This window comes from Coenobita brevimanus, chromosome 93, assembly GCF_032717465.1.
Source record: "Coenobita brevimanus isolate Jiangsu-jjx chromosome 93, ASM3271746v2, whole genome shotgun sequence".
NCBI classification, from domain to species: domain Eukaryota; kingdom Metazoa; phylum Arthropoda; class Malacostraca; order Decapoda; family Coenobitidae; genus Coenobita; species Coenobita brevimanus.
This window is the reverse complement of record NC_137046.1, coordinates 39932090-39954924: the sequence shown is the minus strand read 5'-3', so window position 1 is coordinate 39954924 and position 22835 is coordinate 39932090. Positions and strand designations below refer to the sequence as shown.

The following is a 22835-nucleotide window of genomic DNA, read 5'->3' as shown; positions in this document are numbered from 1 at the left end:
CACCTGTCCTTGACTCCCCTCCTTACCTCCCCTCCATTACCCTCTCCTCCCACCTGCCCAGCTGTGCTGGGCTACGGAATCCTGGACGGATTTTTGCACTCATTTTATCCATTGAAATGTGCCGTATGCCCTATTCTTATACATAATAATATATAAAAGAAAGAGAAAAGGTAATTGATACTGTCATATGTCTGGAATGGGCTAATTATCACCTGGCGACACCCCACGTGCACTTGTTCGCTAATTTTCCCTGGTTATTTACACTTGAAATATGCCGTATGACCTGTTCTTATAACAAAAATATGTATAAGGAAGGAAGGGAGAATCCTAAGTGATATTTACATTCAGCTGGAACTACCTAATTTATTATGTATTGTCTAGATTTCCTGCCAATCATTTCATAGCATATAAATTAGCAGCTGTCACCATGCTGACGTTGTCAACCCTTCACTGCCCGTAGCCACATCATTCAGTTTACTGTCGTCTTTCAAGGTGAAACCATGTCCGATTCGCTCCTGTCCTTAGCCCCTCGCAAAGGGCCCTGTGACCTCTACCCCTACTAAACCTCATGTGGGAAGGGGTAAAGGGTTAAGTGACTCTGCTGTGGAACGTGAACTGGCTAATTTATCAGTGATAATGATGGACAGTGACTGTGATCTTTCTGGTGACTCTAAAACAGTGCAAGTGGAAATGTAAATAATGCGTAAATAGCAAGTGAAAGTAATGAATGTAAATATAAATGAACAGTGGAAAATAGTTTTATAAGTTACTGCAAGTGACAGTGCATAACATTGTGTAAATGAAATAGAAATGTAAATAATGTAAATAAAATAGAAATGTAAATAATTAGTAATATAAGATTATGAGTATAAATACTTGGAGTAATGAAAGTGAAAGTGAAAGCTTCACTCTAGCGTGTATAAATACTTGGAGTAACGAAAGTGAAACTGAAAGCTTCGCTCTCTACGGTAGTTTACTGAATGAGAAAGTGAATGCCTGGAGTGAAAATAAACTACTGGTACTGAAAGAAACTTATGGATAAATATTGTATATATATAAATAAGTGTAATAAAGTACTAGGAATATAAAGTGTGAGTGTGTTTATAAATAATAAATGACAGCTCCGCCTCAGAATACCATCGGGGAACGAGCACTGGTGGAAAGCTCGTATGTGCTCTTAATTTACATTGCTTTCAGTGTTTTTTTTGGAATATGGATTCCAAACTACTTGAAATTCATAGAATAGTGTTTGTAGTTATAATATCAGGCAGTAGTAACCATATTACGGGGTATCGTGAAGTGTAAAGTGGAGACTTCGTTACCCAAATTGAGAATTCTCCACAAGTCCTACAGTAGTTGACAAAGGCTCAACAAACATCCCAGGAGAAAGCTGAAGGTATGTGCCATATGCTTATGTAATTATAACATTCTAGGACTAATAACTGCTTTTTGGCAAATATTTTTAAAAAGTCAGTCAGAGCGCGATTATCCCCGTGGGACGCTCATGGCACACTCCTGACATCCCCGTGGTTAAGGGGTTAAGTAGAGAATGTCCACCTGTGATTCCTGCAGGAATAGATTACCAGTAATTGAAAACGCCAACTTTCTCCACTCTAAAACTGAGAACCCCCAAGTCAGTTACAACTCAGTCATGTTCCATACGAGATAAAATAGACTACATTAGTGAATTTTAAATTAATGTGAACTTGATGTCTGTGTTTTACTAAAACTTGGTTGTGTCCATGCAGTTGGAGGTGTAGCACTCACAAATGTTTCCTGCAAATTCTGACTTTATAACTTCATTTGAATTTATGGAAGTATTGATAAGTTACAGAATTGCAGTTGTTTATCGACAAGGCTATCTTGGCTTGGATAGAGGCTATATGGATGGGTTTGGCCAATTTCTAGAAGCGTTATCTCCTAAATTTGGTGGACTGATTTCTTGTTTGTGGTGACATTTCAGTTGTTGGATTGACAACCCACAGTTGAAACCCTTTTCTTCATAAATCTTTTGAGTTGATTGCCTAGAATAATTTTTTCAGTCTTGTGTATTAATCAACTCAAATCTTGGGACATGTCCATGGTTTGATCTTGTCTCCTTTTGAATGCAGTCACATGTTGGATGTGGAGGTTGATTTGGGGGAGGCGATGGCCGAATCAGTAGAGAGGCAGCCTGCAGTCCTGATGGACCCAGGTTCGAATCCTGGCTGGGGCAGGAAACAGTTTAAGGATAGAATTTCATAAAAAGCAGACTTTCCTGATCTACCAGATGACCCGCTGACATGTCGTAAAAATACTCCCGCTAATACCAATACACCAGTCCTGTATGAGACAGCCCTAGCATGTATTCAATATGGACGGTGGGTGTTAGCGCCGAAGTGGTGACATATGGAGGTGTAGGAGGATTACTGGGCCTTGGGATAGGCTACTGCCCCCAAGATATAGGCCCTGAAGCCTTTGCCCAGAGTTGGACACACACACACACACACACACACACACACACACACACACACACACAAATTGATCCCATTGCCTCAAACTTTCAGGCTTGAAATCCCAAAATCCCCTTCTGATAGAAGATGCTCAGGATTAGAAAATATAGGAATATTGACCATCATCTGATTTGTTGTGAGGATGATCAGCATTTAAACAACATTGATTCATTTGATCATTCTTCTAACAATTTGGTGAGAACAGTATTTATGATTATGAGCTTGGGTGTTACTTTGGCCCTCATTGTTTTGAAGTAGTAAAGACATGTACATGCTAATTCTCTGTGGTATGGGTCATCAATAAATTCTTTTCATAGACGGTATAGGAAAGCAGAACATGAATGACGCTTGCATTGGACTGATCCTAATCGTTTGCATTGGGAGTTAGGGAGAAGGGCTGTTGTCCACACTGTAAAAGCCTAAAAGGCAAAGTATTATGAGGATAAAGTTGACGTGTGGTAATGATATAAAAAAGCTGGCTGCATTTATGGATAACATGATTGGTCAAAAGAATATAGCTGATATGTCACCTTCTGTATCATATGCCCAACTGGCTTCTGATTTTGTTTCATTCTTCACAGTTATATCTCATATACAAAATGGGTTAGACAGTGCATCTTTTAGAATGGAATTCTTGGTTGAATTTCAATCATGTACTTTATTTGTAAAATAGAAATACAGTAGATGCTTCTTAAAAGGTAAGCTTGTGCAGTCTGAGAAACCTGTCATGCTTTGGCCTCCAATTAAGTTGCCTGGTCTTGAGACAGCCTCAGTTTTCTAGTCTTTCCTTGTACGATAGATCTGCCAGGTTAGGGACCATCTTGGTTGCAGCTCTTTGTATTCTCTCTATCTTGTTTATATCTTTCTTTTTGTGGGGACCACACCACTGCTGCATATTCCAACCTGGGGCAGATCATAGCCACTTTCAATTTTTTCATCATCACCTCATCCACATATTGAAATGCCACTCTTATGTTTGTCAAGAGCGTATAATTATGTCTCTCTGACAGTCTTGTGAATTTGTTTATTGGATGACAAATTATCCTTGACCAACACTCCCAGGTCCTTCTCTTCTCTCACTTTAGTGGTTGGTTCCTTTCCCATTGAGTATTTCAGTGATGGCCTCTTTCTACTTTCACCCATTTCCAATATTTTGAATTTTTTGGCTTTGAATTAAATGTCCCATACCTGGCCCTACTGTTAAACCTGTCCAAATCTTCCAGCAGCATTTTAGGGTTCTCTTTAACTTCCATTCTACTCATGATCTTTGCATCGTCTGCAGACAGACTTGCATAACTGTCCACTTCATCTACCATATCGTTTACGTAAATCAGGAGCATTACAGATGCCAGCACTGAGCCCTGCAGGACACCATTTGTTACTTCCCTCCACTCGAACATGTTGTCCTTTATTACTGCCCTCATCTGTCAGTCTGTCATGAAATCTCTCACCTGCTCCAAGAGTTTCCCCTTCAGTCCTCCTATGTGCTTCAATTTCTACATTAGTTTCTTATGGGGCACCTTGTCAAAGGCTTTCTCCTAATCTAAGTACACACAGTCCACCTAACTATCTCTCCTGTAGCATGTCAGTCGCCCTTGAGTAGAAGCTCAACATATCAGAGACACACAACCTTCCATTTTTTAATGCAAACAGACTTTCTCCCAAAATGTCCATCTCTTTCAGATATTTTATCCACCTGTCTTTCAAGACTTGCACAGTATTGCAACCATGCTGGTCAGGGACACTGGTGTATAATTCAGGGTCTCTTCCTTGTTTCCTCCTTTATATATTGGCATCACATTGATCCTCTTCCGTTCCTGAGGCACTTTCCCTTCTTCCAGAGAACACACTGTTAAACCTTGAATCTTATCTGCCAGTTGTTCTCAGCACTCCTTTAGTATCCAGTTAGAGATCCCATCAGGCCCTGGGTCTTTCTGTACATCTTGAGCTGCCAGTAATTTATACACCCCCTGTACTTCCACTTTTATATCTTTTAACACTACTTTTCTAGTCACCCCCTCCCTTTCCTCAAAATCTCTTTCTTTAGTGAAAACTGATGGGAAACTTTTGTTCACTATTTCAGCTTGCATTACTGCATTTTAATAGACCTTTCCTTCTACTTTCAGCTTATTGATTCCTTCCTTGTGTGTCAGTTTCCCATTGACAAACCTATAAAACAATTTAGGTTCTTCCTAACATTTTGTCAGGTATGCCTCTTTCAAAGTTTCTTTCTTCCCCTCTGTGGATTCTTGTATATTCATTTCTTCCCTTATTTTATTGTTACCACTTTTTCTCCATTTGTTCCATGCCACATGCCTTACTGTTTTTGCCATCATACACCTTCTTTTGAACCAGTCCTGTTTCCAGTTCTCTCTCCTTCTTACTTTTGGCACATATTTTTCCACACCCAAGTTGTAAAGGTCTAGAAAGATTTCCCACTTCTTCTGCGTCTCTTGATTCTCTGAATTCTCGTCAATCCCCTTCTTCAAAAAAATTTCTTCAATCCTGTAAAGTTTGCTTTCTCAAAGTTGTAGTGTCAGTGTCTGTGTCGCTTATCTTCTGGCGCCAAGTCCTTCCTGTCATTTGGAACACAGTCACTACATGATCACTTTTTCCTACACGACACAGATATATCAGAGATTCAGTGTCAGGTTCTTTGGTTAGCAGGATATCTAGTCATGCTGGTGTGTCATCACCACTAAATCTTGTCTCTTCTTTGACCCACTGGGTTATTACATTATTCATTGTTATCCAAGATCCGACGTAATAGAGCCAAAGGCATGTCTGGGACTTGATTTTGTCCGGGACTTGGGGAAAAATGCCCCTGGACAGGTACTTATAGACCCCAACCCAACCTAACTTTGAAAACCACCTAAATAACTCCCTACCAGACATGCACAGCACCTATTTAAAACCCTGTGCACACAAATAAGGGACAGAAACCATGAAATAAATGCAAAAGGAACTAGAGAATGAGAAATTAGAAGTCTATCTATCTATCTATTGCCAGACGCCTTAATCCCGTTTGGGGAGGCCACAAACAAATCGCCTCCACATCACCCTGTCCCCCGCCATTTCACTGCCTTGCTCCCAACTCACACCCCCCTCTCTCATATACCTCTCCACCCCATGTATGGAAAATATTTAGCAGTGGACAGGGTACTTATGACACTTCCATGCCTGTCACAAAGATTAACCCGCCTTCTCACAGGTTCTGACAGTGGTGAAGGTGCACTTGAAGCACGTACAGTAACTCACTGTTGTGCTGCACTTAAGCCTTTGCAACAGTGAATTATAATTGTTTAACATTGCACATTCTGTTCTTATTTACACCACACTACTTGCATCATGCCATTGTTGCACTCTGCACTTAATCTTTTGCACTCTGAATTCTAATTTCTTAACATTGCACAACACTGTAAATTCCCACGTGGTCCAGTGACGAGGTATAGCAGTTTATTCACTGTTATTCACAAAAACAAGTATGTGGAGAGCCATGGTGATGAGCTTACAGTCACGACGGTAGGTAGGAGGAAACTGGGGAGGATGCAGGGGCACTCTAACGGACGTTGACAGATCTATGCGCCAAAACACAGCTGCTCGTCACCATGTGGCAGATTCAAAGTAGGGTTGAAATTTTTGTTGTTGTGTGTGTGTGTCCAAGGACCCAATTCCAAATGTCCGGGACTTGGACGTCCAGGTCTTACAGGGATTACTGTATTTAACATTATACTGCCCCACGAATCTTCACTACCTCATGAGTCCCACTTCCCCCAGTTCACCTCTTTACAATTAAAGTTGCCCATCAGGATTACATTGTTACTTTTGTCAGTCACTTTCTGTAGGTGTCTAACCACGTCTGACAACATCTCCTGGTGTTCCGCATCACTCCATGCCCTTGTCTTAGGAGGGACATATGCTACTCTGATGTCTCTCCTGCCTTCTCCCTTTGGTTTATAGTTTTATATTTATCACTTCTGTGCACATGCATGCCTGCATGCATGTGTAGATGTATGTGCATGCATGTATGTTTGTGTTTCAGAGAGAGAGTGTGAGGAAGGTTTTCCATGAAGCTGCATATCTTACATGTTATAATATGTTATGCATGTATGTTATAGAAGAATGCTATACTGTAGATATGACAGACACTTCTGGCTTTCAGACTGATGATGCAGTGGCGGTTAACACGGGGACAGGAAGCACAGACACGATGCTTCCTGGAAGGATTCTCTGAAGTAGTCCCACTGGAATGGCTCAAGTATTTTGATGAGAGGGAGCTAGAACTGCTGCTTTGTGGAATGCAGGAGATTGACATCAGTGATTGGCAGAAACATACCATCTACCGTCACTATACTCGTTCCTCCAAGCAAATCTTCTGGTTTTGGCAGGTAGGATGTAACAGATTTTTTATCATTTCTTAGTCCCAGGCTCGTATGCTCCTGATGGGGCAATGTAGGATTGGATGATGGATGGATGGATTTTCTTTTTTTCTTCTCTGGCAATACTATTACGATTTCATAAACTGTTTTAGGGAATAGCAGCATAGATATGATGCATCAGCTGTGTCAGTATTCACCAATGGGGTTGAAAGTATCTGTTTATACTGTACTGTATGTCATTCCTATAAAAATCAGTTTTATGAATAATTATACTTTTCCATTTTTTGGACATACATACCATATTTTGCGGTATTTAAAATGCACTTATTTTCTCAAAGTTACCTTGAAATATCCCCATGCATCCTGGAGACCACTAGGCAGTGAAGAGTACAATACAGTATTATTATATATATTACACTTTACCATTCGATCATTGTAGTGAATGTGTAATACAGTGCTGTACTGCAGTGGTAGTGAACACAGTTTTAGAACCGTTGGTGCGATCTGGACTAATGTCTGATATTTTGGAAAAAGTCTGGGTTACCAGGGGCAAGTCCGAATGTCATTTTTATTGGAATTTAGCTTTTTTCGGGAAGCCTTGGGCCCCAATTAGTCCATTATTGCAAGGTTTTACTGTCTGTAGCTTATGCACCGTGTAAGGACAGGAGTGAGAGAGAGAAGACAGGTTTTGGGATGAGCTGGATGAAGTAGTGGGTGAATTGCCCAGGAGCTATAAAGTGATCGTAATTGGTGATGTGAATGGAAGAGTAGGTACTGGTCCTGAAGATAACATAATGGGTTGTAATGGAGTGCCAGGAGAAAATGGTAATGGGCAGCAACTGAAGGATATGTATCAGGAGAGGAGGTTGTGCATTTGTAACTCATATTTCAAACACAGATGCACATGAATATTCATGGTATAGAGGGAACAGGGATCATGTTGAAAGAAGATTGATTATGTGCTTGTACAGAGGTTGATGCTGGGAATGTTTGCTGATACGAGGGCCTTGAGAGGACGATGTGGAGGTCTGTCAGATCATATGATTGTGGTATGCAAAATTAAGCTGAGAGGAGTGAGGTGGATCGGGAGTGAGAGGAGCAGTCAGGACAAAAGACTGAAAGTTGAGAAATTGAGGATCAAAGAAATGGCAGATGAATACAGGACCAAAGTAGAAGAGGAGTTAGAATTAGTGAATTGGAATGAAATGGATCTGGACAGCCTGTGGAATGCATATAGGGATTGCTTAGTTAGAAATGCTAAAGCGGTGTGTGGTGTGGCAAGAGTAACAACAAAAAAGAAAGGTACAGTATGGTACGATGATGAGGTTAAGAAAGCAGTGGAGGAAAAGAGGAAGAAGTGGCTAAAGTGGTTACAGGACAGGGGTTCAGTTGAAATAAGAACTGAATATATTAAGACCAAGAAGCATGTAAAGAGACTAGTGAAGAGGAAAAAGGAGGAGGTAAATGATGATCTAAGAAGTAAAATGAATGCAAACTACTCTGAAAATAGGAAGCTATTCTGGAAAGAGGTGGGAAAATGTAGAAAAGAAAGTGGAAGTAAATGTGATGGTGTGATGGATGTAGGTGGTAGATTATTATCCCATGGGGATTAAGTGGGGACCAGATGGAAAGAATATTTTGAAAGCCTGATGAATGGGAATAGACAGAGCAAAGTGGCTGTAAACATGATTGGTTTTGGGGGTGTGCAAAGAAGGAAAGCAGTGCCAGGAGACGTGACACTCGCACAGGTGAAGAGTGCTGTAAAGCAGCTGAAAAATGGGAAAGCAGCTGGGGTTGATGAGGTGTATTCAGAGATGCTTAAGTATGGTGGAGAGAGTGGAATGAAGTGTTTGTTGGAGATATGTAAGAAGGTACGGATGAGTGAAACTGTGCCAGCAGAGTGGATGAAGGCTGTGATTGTACCCCTGTACAAAAGTAAAGGTGAACGAAGTGATTGCAAGAATTATCGTGGCATAAGTTTATTGAGTTTAGTAGGGAAGATATATGGAAGAATTATTTTAAAGTAAGAGAGATATCATAAGTCCTAGTGAGTGATGAACAGGGTGGTTTTAGGAGTGGCAGAGGATGTGTGAATCAAATATTTTCAGTGTGACAGATAGCTGAGAAAGCTGTGAGAAGGACCATAAGGCAATTATGGCATTCATGGATCTGGAAAAGCATACGACAAAGTGGACGGAGAAGGACTGTGGAAAGTTTTGCGCATGTACGGTGTAGATGGTAAGCTGCTAGGTGCTGTTTTATGATGGTAGTGAAGAATGTGTAAGGGTTAATGGGCATCTAAGTGAATGGTTCATGATTGGTGTGAGCATGCAACATGGTTGTGTGATGTCCCTATGGTTGTTCAATATATATGTGGGTGGGGTGATGAGAGAAGTGAAACCATGAGTAATGGAGAGGGGGATGGTGTTGGTAATGAATGGTGATGGATGGAATATCTCAAATTTGTTGTATGCTGATGATGCAATGCTACTTGCAAATACCAGCAAGAACTTGGTAGGCAGGTGCAGAGTTTTGCTGATGTCTGTGAGCGTCGTGCCTTGAGAGTAAATGTAGAAAAGAGTTAAGTGATGGTTATTGAGAGAGAAGGTGACTCCTGGTGCGATGTTACAGTGAATGGAGAGAGACTGAAATTGGTGAGAGAGTTCAAATACCTGGGTACAGTGATAGACGAGAGAAGAAAATGTGCAAAATATGTGGAAAGTAGAGTGACACAAGGAAGAAAAGTAACTGGTGCAATGAAAGCCTTGATAAGAAACAGAGGCTTAAGTGTTGCAGCAGCACAAAACATACATGAAGGAGTGTTAGTGCCAGCTTTAACATATGGGTGTGAGATTATGGTGTGGTATGAAAATGAAAAGTCAAGAGTAAGAGCAGTGGGGATGGAACTGCTGAGGAATGTGTGTGGGGTACAGAGGGTGGATAGGATACAAAATAATGTGATTCATGAAGGATGTGGAGTGAGGAAGTCTGTGGACACCAGAATCAAAGAGAGTGTACTGAGATGGTATGGTCATGTGGAGAGAATGGATAAGAATAGAATAGTGAAAAAGGTATATCTGAGCAAATTTGAAGGAGGGAGGAGGCGAGGTAGGCCAAGGAGAAAGGTTGAGAGGTATGGTGGATGAGTGTGTGAGGAAGAGAGGTTTGGAAGTTGATGAGGCTAGGAAACTGACAAGAGATCGAGCAGGCTGGATGAATGTTGTGAGAAGTGCATGCTCAGGGACTGACACCCCTTTTTGATGTAGCTGCGTCCCGATTGACTATCAGATACATTTATGTGACGCTACAGAACGTTTTGAATGTTTTGGGCCTATCTGATAGAGCCAGGATTCCAGGGGTTTGAATGATGAGCGAATGGAAGCCAGGCCTATTAGATTGGGGAAATTTGGGCTGTCCCTAGGGTGGGAAAGTAGGTCCAGATGATGATTATATATATATATATATATATATATATATATATATATATATAATTACAGTATACTCATGGTTGGTGGGGGCGCTCCCCATCCACTCACCCGATGTAGTGCTGTTCTCGGGTGCCAGCCCTTTCCTCCCCTCCATCTTTCCATCCTTCCTCTTCTGTCTTCTTTTTCTTCATTTTCTCCTTTTCCTCCAGCCTAAGGGTGACTTAATTCTCCCTCATCTGTTTTTCTTTCCTTCATTCTTTCCTCTTCCTTCTCCTATGGGTGACTCTACACTGAGTGACAAGCCAAATGGTTTCAGGTACACTAGGAAACCATTTACGATGCTGGGTGGTAACCATATAACCAAATTATGATGCTTGGTGGTTTAGTAGGTAATTAAGGCTCTCCAATTGGATTGAGCCGGTGTCGGTTTATATCCATGGAGTGGTTGGGGTTTTTTGCTCACATAATGCCAGTCAGGGATGAGTGTAGCTGGTCACTCTCATCTTAAATGTCAGGACCAACTTGCCTAGCTCTGGGCTCCTACGCTCCTCATGGGGCAACATGGGATTGGATGATGGATGGATGATGCTAGGACAAGCAGAAGCAGGACCTTCCATGGCTGTGGACGAAGATAGTGATTCTGAGTGTGATTTCGAAGGATTTATGAGGGAGGTTGAGGAGGAGCAGCGGCCATTACCCGCTAGTGATGCCAGCAGCCATCCTCCGAGGACCCAATAGGACTACCTACAGCCTTGGATACCACCTTCCATTCCCAGCAAGCCCACCAACATTATCCTAAAAGGTTAGTTATCATTCATAGCACAGTACCATTTATTATAATTACAGTAGTACCAATATATGTATAGGTATATGGTAGGTATTTAGGGTGACTTTTCCTAAGGTTGCTGACATAATTCATTTTTCCCCATAAGCTCTGTTGTTTGTCCAACACGTTTTTGGTCCAACACGGGACCCATATATATATATATATACAGTACCCTCGCGTCCAACACAGTAATATTGTCATGCATGGGTCCCGTATTGGACCAGGGACCCATGCATGACAATATTACCGTGTTGGACGTGAGGGTACTGTATACATGTATATGTATATATATATATATATATACAGTACCCTTGCGTCCAACACGGTAATATTGTCATGCATGGGTCCCGTGTTGGACCCAAAACGTGTTGGACTAACAACAGAACTTATGGGGAAAAATGAATTATGTCAGCAACCCTAGGAAAAGTCACCCTAAATACCTACCATATACCTATACATATATTGGTACTATTGTAATTATAATAAATGGTACTGTGCTATGAATGATAACTAACCTTTTAGGATAGTGTTGGTGGGCTTCCTGGGAATGGAAGGTGGTACTCGTATCCAAGGCTGTAGGTAGTCCTACTGGGTCCCCGGAGGATGGCTGCTGGCGTCACTAGTGGGTAATGGCTGTTGCTCCTCCTCAACCTCCCTCATAAATCCTTCGAAATCACACTCAGAATCACTATCTTCATCCACGGCCGTGGAAGGTCCTGCTTCTGCCTGTCCTAGCACTCTGTAATCCTCGGCAAAGGGCATGCTTCTCACACTGTTGCCAGAGCCCCGTCTCGTGACTGTGGAAAGTGAACGCTGTCGCTGACTCGGTAGAGAATAAGGAGAAGCAACTTTGTTTATAAACTGGTACACACACCGATGAGAAGGGTTTCAAAACGATTGATATTTATTCTAAAATATTAATATGTATTCATTGTCAGGCTAAATGTTCAATGCTGTAGTACAATACATTCTCTGTTGAGTCGCCTGGGTTTTGGTCACACTGTTTTGCCCGTCGTATCCTCGGCAGGAATCCATCCAGATGAATTCCAAATGCCCGTGGTATTGTCGGCAATTTTACCACGTTACCGTTCCGATTTACCATCGTGTCCTCGGCAAACCTGGTATGAAGTGCCGTGTGATAGCCTTCGGCTGCCAGGATCTTGTCTTGGTTTTTTATTATGGTCCTCACGTTGGCTTCATTCATGTCGTAGACCTTGGCAATGTCAACTTTCCTCTCCCCTTTCTTCTTCCTCTCGATGCTTTCTAGCTTGGTGGCCTGAGGGAGGTGCCGACGCTTCTTGGGGTTCTCAGAAGGCTTCCTAGGCATTGTGAGCAGGGTAAAATGCAGTAACAAGGGCAGAAAATGCAGCAAGAAAAAAGCACCTTCCAATGCGAATTATGCGACTGAGTGGCGCTGTGGCGGGAGAAATTTAAACAAAACATCATGTGACAGCAGAAGCCTTTTTAATTGGGCGGCATCACAATCACGTCACGATAGCGGGCGGGGAAGGCTACTTGATCAGAAGTTTTCATTGGCTATCATCATCATGGGAATGTCCATTATGACCGTGTTGGACCGGGGGTGATCGTGCTAGAGGTGAACTCTGCGGATTTCGCCCACTTCTCGGAGCTCTGTGCATGTTATGCTAACACACTCGTGTTGCAGTAATTAAATTGTGTTAAATAATACTAATTATTTGCTCTCCGTGCTGGACGTGAATCGTGCTGGACTAACGCGTGTTGGACGCGAGGGTACTGTATATACAGTCATCTCGCGTAAAGTGGGTGAATATGGGCGACACGGCCCGTTGCACTTTATAAATTCGCACTTTGCGAAGCACAGGATCCCATGTTAAGATGGCTTTATGGGCGACACATCATGAATTTTTGTATATTGATTCACCAGTACCTATCCGTAACGAAAACGCAAAGGGAAACTTACAGTAGAAACATGCACGAGTAATACTGTATATTTATTACGAAAATTCAAGACCTTACCAGCATTGTACATAGGATAGACAATGGCCTTGGGGAGGTGAGGGTAAGCTGTACAGATGCTGCCGACGTCACAGTGCACCGTGACGTCATGGCACTGACATCTCCCTCGCCACGGCACTGGCATCTCCCTCGCCACCACTCACATGCCAGCCGCACTCCACCACACATACTCGCCAGCCCCACTCTTACCCATCATGTGCTACAAAATATGCTCACGAGTTGCGAGAGTTTTTTTTTTTTTTATGCGAGGAAGAAGGAACCAAAGGCCACGAGCCTGCAATTATTGTTCCTTCCAAGAGAAAAGCAAAATACAAGTTAGAGCCAAATTCAAGATCCAGTTGTTTTGAGATGCCTGGACACACTGCATTTGAAAGGCTGGAGACCATAGGAAGCAGGAAGTACAGACAGAGGGAGACAGTTCCAGAGTTGACTTGTTGCATAAATGAAGGACTGAGAATAATGGTCAGTGCTACGCGCCCGTCGTAGAGGAGGAGGAATGCATACAGACAGTTTAGAGGAGAAGTGATCATTGACATAGTGATAGAAAAGAGAAAAAGATGCAACAGTGCAGCGAAGATACAGAGGTTGAAGAGAGTCAGTAAGAGGAGGAGAGTAAATGAGACGAAAAGCCGTTGACTCCACCCTGTTGAGAAGAGCTGTATGTGGGGAGTCTCCCCACACATGAGAGTTGCACTCCACACAGGGGCGGATTAAACCCATGTATAGAGTCAACAGTTGTGCAGGGGTAAAGAAGGAATGGAGTTGGCTTAGCACACCTAATCTCTTGGAAGCAGGTTTTACAAGAGATGTAATATGATCTTTTCAAGATAAGTCCCAAGTAAATGAAACCCCAAGCATGTTCAAGGATGATGCAAGATTAAGCTAAATATTATTAAGCATTAGTGGGTATACCTGTGGAAGATTCTGTCACGTTGATAGGTGTAAGAACTGAGTCTTTGATGCATTAAAAAACACCAGATAATTTTTACCCCAGTCAGAGATACGAGCCAAGTCAGACATTAGGTGTGCCATAGCCTCATCCGTTGTTTGTTGACGTAACTGCTGAGATGGGTGTTGTGGAACCAAATGGAAAGGTGAAGGATGGAGTCATCAGTGTATGAGTGGATTGGGTTAGATATAGAGCTTAGAAGGTCATTGATGAATAAAAGGAAGTGTGTTGGTGATAGTACAGAGCCCTGAGGAACACCACTGTTGACAGATCTAGGAGAAGAACGATGGCCATCTACAACAGTAGGTATAGAATGACCAGAAAGGAAGCTAGAGATGAAGGCACAGATAGAAAGATAGAAACTGTAAGTGGGCAGTTTGGAAATTAAAGATTTATGCCAGACTCAATCAAAAGCCTTTGAGATGTAAAGTGCAATGGCAAAGCTTTCGCCAAAGTCCTGAAAGGAGGATGACCAGGAGTCTGAAAGGTAGGTGAGAAGATCACCAGTGGAGCGTCCCTGATGGAACACATACTGACGATCAGAAAGAAGGTTGTGATAGGACAGATGATTTAAAAATTTTGTGTTAAGAATTGACTCGAAAACTTTTGAGATACAGGATGTTAAAGCAATTGGACGATAGTTAGAGGGTTGGGAATGATCACCCTTCTTTGGGACTGACTGAATGAGAGCAAACTTCCAGCAAGAAGGAAAGGTACAAGTTGATAGACAAAGGCGAAAGAGTTTGCCTAGGCAGGGTGTAAGCGCAAAAGCACAGTTCTTGAGAACAACAGGAGGGACTCCATCAGGCCCATATGCCTTATTAGTATTGAGGCCTGTGATGGCAGAAAATCCATCAACTGAAGAAATTTTAATATCAGCCATGAGGAAGTCAGAAGGGGGAAGTGATGGAGGAACAGCATCGGAATCGTCTAAGGTGGAATTGGAGGAAAAGGTCTGAGCGAAGAGATCTGCTTTATCAGTAGAAGGAATAGCTACAGAGCCATCAGAGTAGAAGAGAGGGGGGAAGGATGATGAGGTAAAGTTGTTAGAAAGGTTTTTGGCAAGGTACCAGAAGGAATGGGAAGAATTCAAGTTGGGAAGAATTCATAGGTGAGCAGTGTGTGAAGAATGATGAAGGAAGGGTAGTGGTGAACAGTGAGGATATTAAAGATGCATGGAGAGAGCATTATAACCGGTTGTTGAATGAGGAGTTTGACTGGGACAGGGAAGGTTTGGAGCCAGCAGATACAGTGTCTGGCCCTTGGCCTTTGATTGATACTGCTACTGTGAATGAGGCAATAGGCAGGATGAGGGTGGGGAAGGCAGCAGGTGTGTATGGGTTGACTGCCGAAATGTTGAAGGCCTCAGGCAATATAGGGGTGAGTTTAATCACTGACCTGATAAACAGGATTATTTATGAGTGTGTTGTCCCAGATGATTGGCTGAAGAGTGTAATTGTAAATGTGTATAAAGGGAAGGGTGATGCCCTGGAAAGGGGAAATTATAGAGGTATAAAGCTTTTAGATCAGATAATGAAGGTAATGGAGAGAGTTTTAGAAGGTATGATTAGAGAAAGAGTGAATATTGATGAGATGCAGTTTGGGTTTATGCCAGGTAGGGGGACCACTGATGCCATATTCATTGTTCGACAGCTTTAGGAAAAATATATTGGTAGGAGAAGGGATCTTTATTTTGTTTTTGTTGATTTGGAAAAGGCCTTTGACAGAGTCCCTAGAGAGGTGGTGAAGTGGGCAATGAGAAAGCATGGCTTGGAGGAGTGGCTGGTTAGGGTGGTTATGGCCATGTATGTGGGTGCTCACACCCAGGTGAGAGTGAATGGAGATTTGAGTGATGAGTTTTCCGTGAATGTTGGTGTGCATCAGGGGTCAGTCTTGAGTCCCGTGTTGTTTATCATGGTACTTGAAGCCCTTTCACGTGACTTTAGAAACGGACTCCCGTGGGAGTTGTTGTATGCTGATGATTTGGTGTTGATTGCAGAGAATGAAAGGGAGGCGGAGGAAAGGTTTAGGAAGTGGAGAGATGGTATGGGGCAAAAGGGTTTAAGGGTAAATGCAGATAAAACAAAAGTGATGATATCTAGGGTTGGTGGCGGTACTGTCAAAGACGAGGGAGAGTGGCCATGTGCAGTTTGCCACAAGGGCGTGGGAAGTAATTCCATCTTGTGCAGTGTGTGTGATAAATGGGTGCATAAGAGATGTAGTGGTATCAGAGGTAGACTGCGAGATAATGCTGATTTTATGTGTATGGCGTGCCGGGGTGAGCAGGTGGAGATCGTCAGACGTGAAAGGATTGAACTTGCTGGTGAATCTCTTGAGTGTGTGGAAGAGTTTTGTTATTTGGGAGACATGTTGTGTGCTGGAGGTGGGGCTGGAGCTAGCTCTGTGGCTAGGGTGAGAAGTGGTTGGAAGAAGTTCAGGGAGCTCTTGCCTCTCCTGACATTGAGAGGGCTCTCCCTACGTGCTAAGGGGTCTTTGTATGCAGCATGTGTTAGGAGTGTAATGCTGTATGGTAGTGAGACCTGGGCAGTGAAGGAGGAAGACATTCGCCGGCTCAGACGTACTGAAATGACAATGATTAGGTGGATGTGCAGTGCGTCCCTGCGTCCAAGGCCTGGAGGGGTTGGGTTTACAATGGAAGAGTTGAGAGGTAGGATGGGATTGGAGTGTATTGGTGTTGTGATGAGGAGAGGTAGATTGAGGTGGTTTGGACATGTGGAGAGGATGGGGGATGATAATTGGGTGAGGAAGGTGAGAAGTGTTAATATTGGGGGTGGGGTTGTGAGGGGTAGACCGAGAAAGACATGGGACGAGGTCATTAAGTGTGACCTTAGGGTTAAGGGACTGAACAGGGAGGCTGCAGTGGATCGTGCAGCTTGGAGAGCCGCCATTAGGTGACCTAGGCCGACACATGCAAGCATGTTGGAGCCTTTAAAAAACGAAAACGAAAAGAGCATTTAGTAAGGATGAGTACCATATTTGCCTCAATTTTTCATGCCTGTCACACATTGCAAGTAGCAAAGACACTTTCTAAATAATTAATTATTGTCAGACCCCTGTCGCACATTGGGTGAGATGCACTTTGCAATGTCGCACTATAGGTGAGATGACTGTATATACTGTATGATTGTGGTAGGTGGGGGTGCTCACCATCCACTCACTCAGTGTAGTGCTGCTCTCGGGTGTCTGCCCTGTCCTCTTCTCCATCCTTCTTTCCTTCCATCTTCTTCTATCTTTCTTTCCTTCATTCTTTCTTCGTCCTTCTGCCTATGGGTGACTTTACACTCCCTCTTCTGTCTTTCATTCCTTCATTCTTTCCTCTTCCTTCTGCCTGTGGGTGACTCTACACTGAGTGACAAGCCAAATGGTTTCCTGTACACCAGGAAACTGTTTACTACGCTGGGTGGTAACCATATAACCAATTTTGGCACCTGGTGGTTTAGTGGGTAATTTTTGTGCTCGAATCAGATTGAGCTAGTGAAGGTTTATATCCAGGGGGTGGTTGGGGTTTATTGCCCACATAATACCACTCAGGGATGAGTGAGGTTGGTCACTCTCATCTTAAATGTTGGGACCAACTGCCTAGCCCCGGGCTCCTAAGCTCCTCATGGGACAACCTAGGATTGGATGATGGATGGATGGATGGATGAAGTACTAAACAAAAATTTCCAATTAGTTTTTACTAAAAGTAGATTTGTGAGAAATGAAAACGAACAAGCATCCCAAACATATTAACAAGTATATGTATAACAAATCAAAAGGTCCAAGAAGAGATGAGGAAATTGGACAGGGGAGAAGCCAATGGCCCTGATGAGACTTCGTGCTAGTTGTAAGAGGAATGTGCCAAAGAGCTAAGCAGTCTATTACATTAAATATTCAGAGAATCCTTAAGACAAGGAAAACTATCTGGTACTGTATTTGGAAGAACGCAAACACTGTGCCCCTTTTCAAGAAGGGAAATAGACAAAATCCACATAACTACCAACCAGTGTCAGTGACCAGCATTGTAAACAAAATGTTAGAAAAACTGATATGAAGAATTTAGGTAAATCACTTGGTAAAACACAATATGATAACAGAAAGACATTTTGGTTTTAGAAAGGGAAAATCATTTGTAGCTAACCTATTAAGTTACTATGATAGAGTTGCAGAAATAATACAGAAAAGAGACGGCTGGGTAGACAGCATATATTTGGATTTCGAGGAGGCATTTGACAGAGTACCACACAAAAGACTTGTATGGAGACTGTACAATCAAGGAAGAATCCAAGGTAGTCTGGACGATTGGATGCAAGATTTTCTCAGTAAAAGAGAAATAAGAACAGTGCTAAGGGGAAATTACCCATCAAGGAGAGAAGTGACAGATGGAGTTCCACAGGGATCAGTGCTGGCACCAATTATGTTTTTAGTACATATAAACGACGTAGGGAAGTACTACTGCCAAGGTAACAGGAGACTCAGGGAATAGCCTGGATTCCATTTTCTCTCCTAGGCCTTGGTAGCTGGTTACACATCTTTCTGCCTCAAACATCAGAGGGCATCAGGCTGCTCTCTTTACACAACACACACATCCACATTATATCACATTGCCTTAAACCAGCTATCCTCTCTCCATAAAACACCAATGTTGTCATCACATATCATACATATTCCAGAACACATCCCTGCTCTTTCCCCCATAAAAAGAACCATGGCTGCCGCTATGCTGGGAATTAGTGCGGTGGTTTCTCGGGTGACCACCACCGGCAGGGCTGGGTCTGCCCAGGGCCCTCCCGGTCGTCATCAAGCGACTGTGCCGCCTCCAGTGTTGCGGCACCCTAAATCTGCTCCTCAGTGCAGTAAAATTTTCTTTTGCAATAGTAGGGGACTTCACTCCAACATCAATTCTGTTCAGTATTTCCTCCAGTAGATCTGCAATTTTTGACAGAGACACAAGTTAGCTCCACCTCTGATTTAGCTAGATTTACTTTTCCTGGTTATATCTTGATTCAAAATTTCAGACCCAAAGGAGGTGTATGTTGCCTTGCTATATCAAAAATTGCCCTGGAGGAGATTACTAAATTTAATTGTCCTTATTTTGACTATTCCATGTACAAATTAAATTCTTTTGGTAAAATTAAGTATTTCTGTTGTGTTTATCGTTCCCCTAATGCCCCTCCAGAGCGGAGTTTATTTGACTCTCAGTCTTCACAGCTAAGTGTCCTCAACATTAATACTGCATTAGAAATTATTATTCTGGGTGATTTTAATGTCCATAATGTTGAATGGCTCACTTATTCAGCCAGAACTGATGACCCTGGTCTTGATTGTGAGCTATTTGCAGACTCAATTAATCTCACCCAGTTAGCCAGTGAACCCACCCATGTACCAGTCAACCCCGATCATAATCCCCACCTATTGGACTTGTTTCTAACAACCAATTCAGATAATTATAATGTCGAAGTGAAGTCCCCCCTCGGATCCTCTGATCATTGTCTGATTCAAGCCTCCAGTTTAACACCTACCACACCCTCCTGCTCTGAACCTGTCTTGGTGACTAAATGGCACTACAACAGGGCAGACTGGGAGGGACTCCATAATTTTTTCATGGATGTTCCTTGGACCTCCTTTTTCTCCCAAGATGCAAATTCCACATTGGGCCACATACAGGATTTCATTAAAGTCGGCATGGAAACATTCATTCCCCCATCATACTTACAGAAAAAGATGTAATTCTCCTAAATGGTTTGACCACAATTGTGCTAGAGTAACAGAACATGAAGCAATAGCTTATAACACTTATACAAGGACCAAAACCAAAGAAGCCTGTAACTATTAAAGAAATATCAGATACCATGCCAAAACTATTATCAATCTTTTTAAATCAAACTTTCTACACAGACAGGCTAACAAATTACTAAACAACCCGAACGATAACAAAATATTCTGGTCAACCCTTAATTCACTCAAAACTAACTTTACTAACACCTCTTCCATTCCACCTTTACAGTCTCCCAATGGAAATCTAGTAAGTGACCCATGTAGAAAATCCAAACTTCTTATTGACATTTTTTCAACAAACTCAACCCTAAATACAGAAAATCACAATATTCCTGTACTTGATTTTCTTTCCCCTCAAATACCTCCTTTCATGATTCACGCCAGATACGTACAAGCTGTATTACAGAATCTCTCAGCAGACAAAGCTACTGATCCAGATGAAATTCTTTCAATAGTACTTAAAAATTGCTCCTCAGTGTTGTCTCCTGTATTAGGAAAATTTTTCTGCTTATGTATCCATACTTCAAGTTTTCCAGCCTCTTGGAAAGAAGCAAATATCCATCCTGTTCCTAAAAAGGGGGCAACTTCTGATCCATCAAACTATAGACCAGTTGCAATAACTTCCATTCTCGGTAAAGTTTTTCAGACACTAACTAACAAACACACAGTCAAGCATCTAGAAATTAATAAATTAATCAGTGATCGGCAGTATGGATTCAGACGAGAATGTTCAACTGTAGACATTCTTTGCCTTCTTACCCATCAGATGAACAAAACAATAGACCATCACGGTGAAACACACACAATAGCACTTGAAATATCAAAAGCATTTGACAGAGTATGGCACCAGGCCTTATTGTCTAAGATGTCACACTATGGCCTTGCATCACTGGTTCCTCTAATTTCTTCTTACCTTCATAATAGAAAAATACGGGTCATGGTAGATGGAATTTATTCTCAGTTTCATTCCATAAATGCTGGCGTACCTCAGGGATCAGTTTTGGCGCCAACTCTCTTTCTCATTCATATAAATGACCCAATACACTTTTATGCTGATGACTCGACCCTTCATAGTTCTTACACATTTAATACCTCCTTTACACAATTTGATATTATAAATTCCCAAATAAACAACACAATTTCTCTGAACCATGACCTTTCTAAAATTAATCAATGGGGACAAAAAAATCTGGTCTCATTTAATGCACAGAAAACTAAATACATTAATTTCTCCAACAGGAGGAATCCCTCAGACTCTCATATACAGTAAAAGTACAATATTTTGGCATCCAATTCCCCGGCAAATCTGACATTTCGGCAGTTTTGAGAAATAGTCCCATTTACGAAAATCTCCGATCGTTCGGCAGATTCTCCGATTTTTTTCGTCAGTCTTGAAATTCTCCATGAGGCTCGCCAGCTAGCTACCCGCCTTTACCCGCCTTAGTGAGTGAGATAGTGAAAGTGATGGAACGAGTCTACCACTGCCATGAAGCTCAGAGGCTAGCTCTTTCTCCTATAGCATAAAGAGAGGACAAACATGTAGTGAGTCTAGCATGGGAAAGAGAATCTGTTTCGCCATTCTTCCGAGTTGTTGCCGTGCTGCTGCCGACTTCTCTTGATTCTTCTGTGTGCTTTGTGAACTTCGTACCGAAATACCTCTGAAATTACTATTCGAGTGTGCTGTAAGCACCGTAACATCAGACAGGAGCTTTGTAACACCTGAGTGGACCAGCCGTGTGTTGTGAACAGTATAAACATCTGCGTGCTTTGAAAATGGCCTCCACGTGTGGAAAGTTAACTGGTGTTAGCAAGAAGCGTACACATAAGATGTGGACTTCTTTCAGCAGTAGCAGACTCCAATAAACCCCTTCTATTGTACATATGTAAATAAGGAACCTACTATAAGTTTAGGTAAGTGCATGTGAACTTGTAGGCCTACTGTACCATTACATTTATATACAGTATGTTCACTAATTTCTTTATTTTTCATATTCATGTATAGTACTGTATTCATTACAGTATTGTACAGTATCAAACAGTATACAGTACTGTCTCCAAACACATTTGTAATGATATGAGTAATGATGATAGTGTTCACCGAAACATATAAGGTACTGAGTGGGTAGGGTTTTCGATAATTCGGCAATTTTGATATTTCGGCACTTGCCTGGTCCCATAGATGCCGAAAAATCGGACTTCTACTGTAATTTTAACCCTTTGACTTAGCCATGACGACCTGGGTCGTCATGCATTTGTCAACCTCTGATGTCAGTATGACGACTTTGCCCGTCATCTGATGTAATCTCTAAAGAAATATTTAGGGAGTCGTCATTTTTGTTGGATGACGGGCAAAAGTGGGTGGAGCTAAGCCTACCACAGCTAGTGCATGCATGCTCACTTGGTTTGCTTAGCTCAGTGTGGTGTGAGGTTCCTCACAGGTAGGATGTACAGCTCTTGACCTCCCGCCGAACACTTATGTTCCTTTTTCTCGTGTATATATGCGGCATTATTATTTAAGAAAATACAACAAATAATGCAGTATTGGAAAGAAAATTTATTCTGCTACATATTGAAGCAAAAAATATTATTACTTCTGGAATAGTTTTTTTTTTGGGGGGGGGGGGCAAATATTTTTTTAAAGGACAGTATAAAACTTTTGCATGTCAGCTAACTTCTACTCACTTTTTTTTTTTTTTTTTTTTTTTGGGGGGGGGGGGGGGGGCAAATATTTTTTTAAAGGACAGTGTAAAACTTTTGCATGTCAGCTAACTTCTACTCACTTTTTTTGCATTTTATTTTGTATATGTTGTCTTTTTGGACAATGTACGACAAAGCAAAACTCTTCATCTTCAAAATGAGGCCAAAATGGTCTTTCTGTGACGAAAAGTAACTTCCCTACGAGCGTCAGAAATAAAATATCTCTATGTGACTGTTCAGAAAGCTCTCGAGCGAGAGTTGCTCACACAGCCAGAATTTACGTTCCTC

The 22835-nt window shown here is 42.0% G+C and overlaps 1 protein-coding gene across 1 annotated transcript in view; it reads left to right on the top strand.

Annotated features, from left to right (window-relative positions):
* Su(dx) (WW domain containing E3 ubiquitin protein ligase suppressor of deltex) overlaps positions 1-22835 on the top strand; it is a 279179-nt gene that overhangs the window by 212498 nt on the left and 43846 nt on the right. The window contains exon 17 of the mRNA XM_080282428.1: positions 6655-6880. Coding sequence (XP_080138554.1) covers positions 6655-6880 — 226 coding nt within the window. The remainder of the gene's footprint in view (positions 1-6654; positions 6881-22835) is intronic.